Source organism: Oryzias melastigma, linkage group LG21, assembly GCF_002922805.2.
Source record: "Oryzias melastigma strain HK-1 linkage group LG21, ASM292280v2, whole genome shotgun sequence".
Taxonomy (NCBI): Eukaryota; Metazoa; Chordata; class Actinopteri; order Beloniformes; family Adrianichthyidae; genus Oryzias; species Oryzias melastigma.
The window spans coordinates 20,088,658-20,097,776 of NC_050532.1; the positions used below are offsets into that span (position 1 = coordinate 20,088,658).

The 9,119-nt window shown below is 37.7% G+C and overlaps 1 protein-coding gene across 1 annotated transcript in view; it reads left to right on the top strand.

The window, feature by feature from the left end:
• Positions 1-9,119, top strand: part of uggt2 (UDP-glucose glycoprotein glucosyltransferase 2) — a gene marked incomplete in the record, with an annotated part of 41,685 nt that overhangs the window by 21,339 nt on the left and 11,227 nt on the right. The window contains 4 exon segments of the mRNA XM_024286665.2: positions 590-669; positions 2,757-2,946; positions 3,022-3,180; positions 4,606-4,691. Of these exon segments, the coding sequence (XP_024142433.1) occupies positions 590-669; positions 2,757-2,946; positions 3,022-3,180; positions 4,606-4,691 (515 nt within the window).

Consider the following 9,119-nt stretch of genomic DNA (forward strand, 5'->3'; position numbering starts at 1 on the left):
TGCCGTTTTTAGCCAAAATGAAAAGTTGTCGTTTTCTAAGACATAGTTTCTGCTTATTTCATTAGAAATTTGCTTCCGAGTTGTGGGTGGGACCCTTTCCTCTCCCTGTTGCTGAGAGCTCTCTGTTTGCCAACATCGGATATTTGCATATTTTGAGTTTATTGGTATTGGTCCAATATGAACAAAGCCACTGACATATGCCACGTGACCGGTGTTTACGTCAGTAGAAGCGCTCTGTTTACTTACGTTTACGGTCAATCTCGTCCACAATTTATAGGCGAATTTCTAATGAGCTCCTGCTGCTCTGCAGGCAATATGTCTCAAAAACTACAGTCTTTTTTATTTTTTTAATTTTGGCTAAAAACGACTTCATCACAATTCAAAGACCCCTGGGAATGCTTTTAAAATAGATCAGAAGATTTTTTTAAGTTGGACTTTTTCAAGTTTTATAGTAAGTCTTACGTTTTGTAAACATACTTTTTGTTCAGGAAATAATAATAACAATAATAAATTTTTATTTAAAAAAAATGACTGTTGCTCTCCTCCTTTTATGTCTGACTACATTTCTCCTTTTCTGGAAACCCTGCAGGTGCTTAGTCAAGTGGCCAATGTAAAACTGCAGGTGTTTATGAATTGCAAGGCTAAGTTGTCGGAGTTACCCCTCAAGAGGTAAGCTCTAGCTCCAGCAGTAATTACATTTTCCTGTTCGGCTTGATTGTGTACCCTCGTGCTACTGCAGACTTAGCATCTCATGTTGCTCCGCCTCGCTCCATCCCTCTGTAGGAGTCTACTGCAAAGTTGCAATCTGGTTAATAACACCGCCTTATTGCTGTGGGTCTCTACATTCATCTCTTGGCAAATTACTTACAGTATTTATTGTGGCAGCTTTGACCAGGCAGTGAAAATAACAGAGAAATAATGTAAAAAAATGTAGTAATGTGTCAAATATCCATTATTTAGATGCTGGAAACACTGTTCACTAAGTTACTCTCCTAAAATATTGTGTAGTGTTAGCATACTTAATGGAAAGGTAATTACATTTCCTTGCTCACATTTTAGAACAAGTACTCTTAGTCAAAGTACTCACACTTCCATTCATCCTAATGCATCACCCAAATGATAATTAAAGATGGTAAAGATGATACATCCGTTCGGTATAAATAAGATTAATGGCATTTATGACTTAAACCAGCACTGCAGAATTCTCTGTAAAAATCTTAATAAATTAGACACTTATTTCAACATAGGATTAACCACCTAAAAAGATGAGTTTGTGTGGGAAATGTAATCTTAAAAATGCATATGGAGAAAAGCTTTTGGAGAGTTGTTGATCTCAGTTTTTACAATTAGCATTTTTTAGTTGCACAACTATCATAAATAGTGCTCTAATTATAAATGATCTACTTTGCTTCATACTTACAGCGACTGCAACACCCCGTGGAGACACTGTATCAGTCGGAGCACATAAATCCTCTCTTAATTTCTTCTCCTTGTATGTTTTTGAGTGTAAGACTGTAGCAGTGAGCTCAGAGCGGTTTACTCTCTGTTTTTATTTAGTGGATATTTAGTTCACAAATTGTAGAGAAAGGAAACTGTTGTTTTCTAGGACATAGTTTTTGCAGATTGGCAGTAGTTCATTAGAAATTCACCTTGCAAGTTGTGGGCGGGACTGTTGATGTGGAGTAACCCTCCCCCCGTTCCCCTCCCCCGTGGCTGAGAGCTCTTTGTTTATGGGTTTGCCCGCTCTGCTGTTTTCTATGTCACAAATGGACTTTTTCAAATGACATTTATTTGTCTGCTCCTAATTCCCAACAATCTGAACAAAGAAACACTCAGAAATGCAATTTTGAGCTTAATTATCTTAATATATACAGTATGTCCTCCATCATCTGAAAAATACCACAAGAACATGTCAAAAACACCAACAACCCGATTTTCATCAGAGTGGGTCTTTAAACAAAAATATAGGATCTTATTTAGATTGTAAATTGGTGGCTGTAAATTTAAGAGTGCATCTGCTAAACCCTTGAAAAACAGTGATGTAAGTTAATGACTTGAACTTATCTGTATGTATTTAATTAATCCTCCACATGCCAAAACCTGTGTCAAATTTCAAATGTTTGTTTCACCTAAAGTTTGTCACAAAATGAAGGGTGATGGATGATACTCCTAAGGATACGCAGTCCTGTTAACTGTTGCTGTGTCTTGCAGCCACTTTTACTAAAAGTTTCTCTTCTAATCAGCTTTTAGCTCAGATTTACATAAAAAAAAATCCTCACATTGCTGATTTGTTCATCTCATCAGGATGAAGTGCATACGGTTTGTTACTTTTGGTTCTTAAAACTAAAGGTTGAACTTCACAGTACAGAACAGGCAAGGATAGGTCACCTTTGTGCCATGCAACACATGAAACGGGTCACAAATCACCAACTGCTGAAGCACAGTTATGTGCTTTGTACTTTTCTTGACTTCGGACACCCTAACATCGGTTGGTCTTTAACCAAAGATAATACTGTTCTTTCAGCCACTTATATGCTGGAATGTTGGTGTAGCTTGAAGCTGAGTAAGAAGTTAATAAGAAATTACATTAGTGCTGGTATTATGCCCTCAATCCCAATAACTAGACTTAACATCCTTTTAACTTTCGGCCTTATCATAGTTTTGATAATCCTTAACTATTTTCTTTATTTATTGACCATCTTAACTGTTGCAGATGTTGCAGAAGGATTGAAAGTGTTGGCGTGCTCTTTTCTCAGTTTTTACCGTTACGTCTTGGAACCTGATGTGACGTTCTTAGCCAACGAGACGGTTTCTCCAGGACCAGTGGCCCGTTTCATGGAGCTCCCAGAATCTCCACTCCTCACTCTTAATATGATCACACCAGAGAGCTGGATGGTGCAGGCGGTGAGCAGCCCGTACGACTTGGACAACATCCACCTGCAGGAGGTACAGAACAACTCACCCATCAATACTCAGTCACTTGGACTCTGGGGGTCTTTATAATTTGGAGGTTCTGTTCAGGTGAACGGGGTTGTGACTGCGGAGTTTGAACTGGAGCACCTCTTGTTGGAAGGCCACTGCTTTGACCTGTCGACCGGCCAGCCCCCCCGTGGACTGCAGTTTACGCTTGGCATGAGTCGGGACCCGCTCATGTACGACACGATTGTCATGGCTAACCTGGTCAGCATCCACCTCTAAGTGATTTGAGAGATACTAAACGTATTTCCTGCATTATCCTTGAAGAATTATGTACAAATATTTGTATTAATGCCTTAGTCACATGTGTACGAAGGTTAACCTGTACAAGCGCTGCAAGTTTTTGGGTAGTTTGGGCCCATAGAGAGACATGTATAAAAGTGGCTGCATCTAATGGGAACACAGGTGTGTCTTCTAGTTACCTTGAGGCTCATGCGGCCAACTTAACCTCTAAGGACCCGAGCTAATATTTGAGCTAACCATCTAAGCATGTAGTCACAAGACCCCAGTAAAGCAGAATCAACCCAAAACGTGATGTCGTGGACGCCAGCTCCTAGAAGTTAAGGGATGTCCTGAAAATTAAACACAAAATTGCTGTGCGTGTTGTAAGCCCATTAAGGAAGTTGCACGCACTTATGACGTACAAGTGATACTGTCGTACTGTGGTCTTAGACTGCACTCTAGTCGTTAGAAAGATTTGAGTATTTGCACCTTACTGACCCTGCATAAATACTGCAAGCAAGGGGTGGAGTGTCTGGTGGACGCCTGTAGGATGCCCACACAGACTACACTGTCTAATTTTCTTAATTCTAATAGTCAAGAGTCAAGTCAAGTCAAGTCAAATAGTCAAGTAAAGAGCACACACCTATCACTTGGAACATCACTAACTTGCCCAGGTCACAGGGTTTGGCAAGTTAACCTCTTAAGACCGCATATTTGAGCTAACTCTTAACCCACGTAGGTAAAAATCTAATGATTCAATTCTCAGTTTTAAAGTCAAAATTTAGATTTTTTTCCATTTTTTTTCTCTCAACACAATGAAGTAAAAGTATTTTAAGGCCAAGTAAGGCCACAGAGAAATGTCATCTGCTCTGCATTTCTAAATTTAGGCACAGGCCATGACAAGCCGATTTTATAATTGTCTGCAACGTTGAAAATATGGACAAGTTTGAATAGATTTTTTTTTACCGATTCACGAAGAATTGTTACATCCTTACACGTAGTTATAGGGTCCCATTTAAGCAGAATTAACAACTGTGGTAAAAACAACCCCAAAATTGTGATTTCCACGCATGTTGACACCAGGTCTTATCTGTACAATATGCCTGCGAGTCATCTACCTCACCCTTACTTATTCATAGGTGTTGTTTAAGTGTTCACTACAGCCTGTCGCCCGCAGCATACCCATAGAAAAAAAAGTGCATACACATTTTCGCTCTATGGGCTCACTGAGTGGTGTTAAATCTTACATTTTTTTATGGGTTTGCCTATTTTTTGCTCACAGACAGCTCGTATCCACCTGTTGTGACTAAGGCATGAACTACAGTTTGATGCACCGGAAATCTGTTAGTGAGGAGTTTGTGTCGGTGCAGAAAGTTTCTCATACTTAATTCTGTCCACCTCCAACAGGGTTATTTCCAGCTGAAAGCCAATCCCGGAGCCTGGATTCTAAGATTACGCAAAGGGAGATCCGAGGATATCTATCAGATTCTCACGTGAGCATTTCAGTCCTTTGACATTACTAACAGCAGTATGTGAAACCATTAAAAGTTGTGAGGATAATAATGGTGGCGCACTCATTGTGCCTCTGCTTTCCGCTGAATGTGACGAAACCTGTCACTATGGTAACATGGAGAGCTGCTGACACTGTAGCGACAGAAGGTTCTGATGAGTGCAGGTAGTTCTGCTGAGTATAAAGGCGGGGGGGGGCGGTCAGGAGAAAGGTAGGCGGAAAGGATTGCCATTAAAGAAAAAAATAGCAGAATGATGATACTGGCTAGATCGACTTCTTCAGAAGGTTTTGCGTTAATTGACAAAAGAATCCACTCAAAATTTCCAAATAAAGATATTTATTATTTGCTTTCAAAGACTTCTTTTTTCCTTTCAAAAATATTTTTGCGTTTGCAAACACAAAAAAGAAATGTATCAACGCAAAATCAAAAAAGCGAAATGAGGCACACTACATCTAAAAACGTTTGTGCTGCAATTGCAAAAATATTTTTTGAAAGCAGAAAAAAAGTCTTTCAAAGTAAATATTAAATATTTTTATTTGCAAATTATTAATTTTTATTCTTAACACGTTACATTTTGTTTGTAATTTAGAACATTTTGAAATCACTTCATATGAACTCTAATTAGTTTTCTTTCATATTTTTCATTTTTATATTTATTTAAGTAATAAACGGTGTCGAAGATGCTCCTACAATCACAGATATCTTCTTTTCTGGCTATCCAAGCATCGGATTTAGGACACATGCAGCCTTCGGTTCCTCTGGAATCATATCGGACAAGTGAAATTTATCCTCCAATACTCCAGGTGAAGCTAAGAGGTGATGTCATTTTTCACCTTGGCAGCGTCATTATTCTTGTGGTTAGCGGCGCTCTGCTCTGGTTAGGTGGCCGATCAGAGCCTAGTGGGTGCCTCGGTGCTTTCCAGTCCCCGAGTGCGGCGTTTCCTCTCGGCGCCTGTGCTGCTGCAGCGCCTTCGCCTTGACAGCGATGAATGAGACGGCCGGTTGCCTCTTCTCGGAGCAAGGATTCAGATTGATCTTTGGTGCTTTCTAGCACAAGCCCTAAAGGGCTGATTTGCACTGGCAGCAGCAGAGGGGGTAAACACAAGTAGCACTAAAACATAAGGGGGACTGCTACTTTGGGTTCACTTAAGAGGGGCATTTATCTTAGTCTTAAGGTTAGATGTTTTGAGTTTAGTAAGCGTTTGTTGTCGTAATGGCTTGCAGTGCATCAGAGTCAAAAACTATTTTCCGCCTCCTGTTTGCTCCTCGGCGTTTCACCGACGGACACTTCAGACTGGCCTGCTGAAATCCAGGACTTCCAGGGACACTCCAGCCCTAAAACAATCACTTTGAAAGGATGCGTTACGCGATCGATACTATACAGACTCCCTCATTAAATCTAACCGCGCTTTGGCTGGCTGGGAAGTTGCGCCGGGCGAAATAATGGTATGGCGATTCCTGATGATGATGGAGTGTAATGAATATGGCTCGCTAGCGACCCTGGCAGCAGACCAAGTTTCCACTCTAAAGTGTGTGCTCTCACAGTCTGTCACTCGTCCAGCACAGGCTCGTGTCTTCTTCATGAAAGGAGCCTTTAGTGTTTGGCTTTCTCCACTAATTACACTGAAAGCTTCTTCATCAATCTCACACAGGAAGCTCAGCTACACTCAAATGGGGAATTTAAGACTTACTGTAAATACGTTTACTCTGAATGGGTTTTAGTTGAACATAACACATTTCCGTTCTTTTTTATTTTTCTGTCCATTTTTATAGCCTTTGTGTTGCTGTTGATTCTCAATTTGTCATTTTTGTAGTTTTTTTTTCTTGAAAAATGATAATCACATTTGTCTATTAATGCCCTTTAGCAGTCTAACTTTTTGTAACTCAGCCAGGTTTATTACAAATAAGGCAAAAAATGATGTAAATATAGTGGATGGATATCAAAAATGTTATGCTACTCATAAAAAAATCAAATATTTATAATTAAATTGCTTATAGGTAAAAAAAATATAAAGCAAAATAAGAAAGTTGAGTTTTTAGTTGTTTGATGCTGTTTGGGTTTCTCAATTCAACTACTTCAGAATTCTTTACTGTAGTGTAATTTTCCATTCAAAGTTTAAAAATATATATATTTTCTGCACAAAAAGGAACCATCAGTTCCTGCTCAGCATGTTTAAACCAAGCAACTGGGAACCTAGACATGGATTAAATGACATGCGGTGAAGAGGGGTAGCCCAAAGTGCCAAATCAGAGATGCAAATTCATAGGAGACGATCACGGTTGAATAGATAAAAAGCTCCTGCAAATTAACAACTGCTGCATGTGTCTTTAAGAAAAAAAAAAACCCAGACAGGATGGCCTTGAAGAACAGATTCATAAAGAGCGGCTCCAAGACATTTGGTAAAAGCGTTAAGAAGATGCAAAACACATCCCTCTGGGGTGAAATTATCACTCTATTTTAGACGGCAGTATCCCCAGAGACCCCCGCTCTACTGCTGTAAGGATTCAAACACAGGGATGTAACCCTAAACAAGGATGCTTGGAAAGACCGGTCATGGTAAGCAGAATTACCGTCACTGAAGACTGCCTGGAAGAACCTCAGGGGAGACAACCATTTAGAATGAAAACTGTGATTTTTTTTCCAATCTACATCTGAAAATAGTTTTTTTTTAAAGACAGAAACAGAGGAAATGAGCTTTCTTTCAAACTGTACTTCTCTACTGTGAAAACCCTTGTACTATATTTCCCTCCCTCTTTCTGTTTTGGTAATTTTATTTATCCAAAAAGTTAAATTTAGAGACCTTCTCCAATGGGAATTGTGTTTTTAACATGTTTTTGTGGCATTTGTTTGATGATGCAGGGAATATATTATTCAACTCATTGGGAATCAGGACCAGATGAAAAAATGACCACAGCAATGGTCCCGCCCACAACTCAGAGGTCAATATTTCTAATGAACTACTGGTGCTCTGCAGAAATTGTCCTAGAAAACGACACAAGTTTTTGATTGAAGTGAGAATTTGAAAAGACAAACAACTAAAACTGAGTTTTTAAAACCATAACAAAGTTGTTGAGTAACAGATATCACCAAACACCGCAGTGACTGTGCTGACTGATGATCCACAGTAAAAGAACAGGTAGCCCAGGGTTTTCTTGATGTTCATCTTCGGAGGAAAGTCTGTTTTTAAAAAAAATCATGGACATGAACATGGTTTTGAAAAATGGAAATTGATTGAATTTCCTCATTTTGGGATCAATAAAGCTCTGTTCTTTTTCTGAATGTTGGCTCTAGTGAAAGTGATCAGCCTTTGACTAACTGATGTGTCTCTTGCTGATGCTGTGGTATGTTCTTTTTCTGATAAATTATTGATTCACGTAACTGAAGAATAAAATGAAATCGTAATTGTTGTACAAGGTCTTCCCGAGCAGCTATGAAGAACTCAGAGGAGATATTAAGAATCTACCTTGTATTTCCTTGAGAGCTGATTAGAGATGTTGGGTCATGGATTGTTTTTGTTGAAATGGCTGAAACTGGTGGTGCTGAGAGTTGGATTGTTTTCTCAAAAAAGGGTCACTCAGCATTCACAAGGATGGACAATCTGCCACGAGGTTTTAGCTGAGAAAGGGGAGGTAGCAGAATTGCAACAATGAGTCCTCCCATGGGGAAGAGCGGGTTGGACTAGACCTGTCCGTGGAAGGAAAGTTAAATGGAGGCTTGGCGCTGAACAGAACAAACTGGAAGTTATAGATGGTTGTAGATTTTCCAGATTCTCTAGGAACCATCTCATAAATCAAAGGATACTGTAGAAAATTTTTCTCTAGAGAAAGTCTTGGTTTTTGGTTCTTGAAAACACAACTAAATTGAAATTCCAATGTACTGGTTGTGACTTTTATAACTGATTTTATGTTGATTTTTATTTAAAATTTCAATTTTAAAATTTGTTAAATTTCAATGGAATTTATCTTATTTTTTAATTTAATTTTTGTTCAATTTGTTTTTTTTACATTATAATTTATATTAAATTATTTTTTATTTAACTTTCAATTTTTATTTTAAATTTAATAAATGTTTTGTTTTTTTACATTTATATTAAATGTAATTTTCAATTTTTATTTTAAATGTAACTGAATCTTTTTTTATTTTAATGTTTTATTTTCAATTTAGATTACATTTATTTTTTTTCACATTTTTTATTAATTTTTTAATATTAACTTATTCTAATTTTTATTTACATTTTTTATTTTCAATTTAGATTATATTATTTTTATTTAAATGCATTTTAATCCTTATTTTAATTATATGTATATATATATAATTTGTTTTGTTTTATATTTAAAATCTTTTTCAATTTATTTTAATCTTGTATTGTATTTCTGCCAATAAGTTTTAAGCAAAGTATTTTTTTTAAT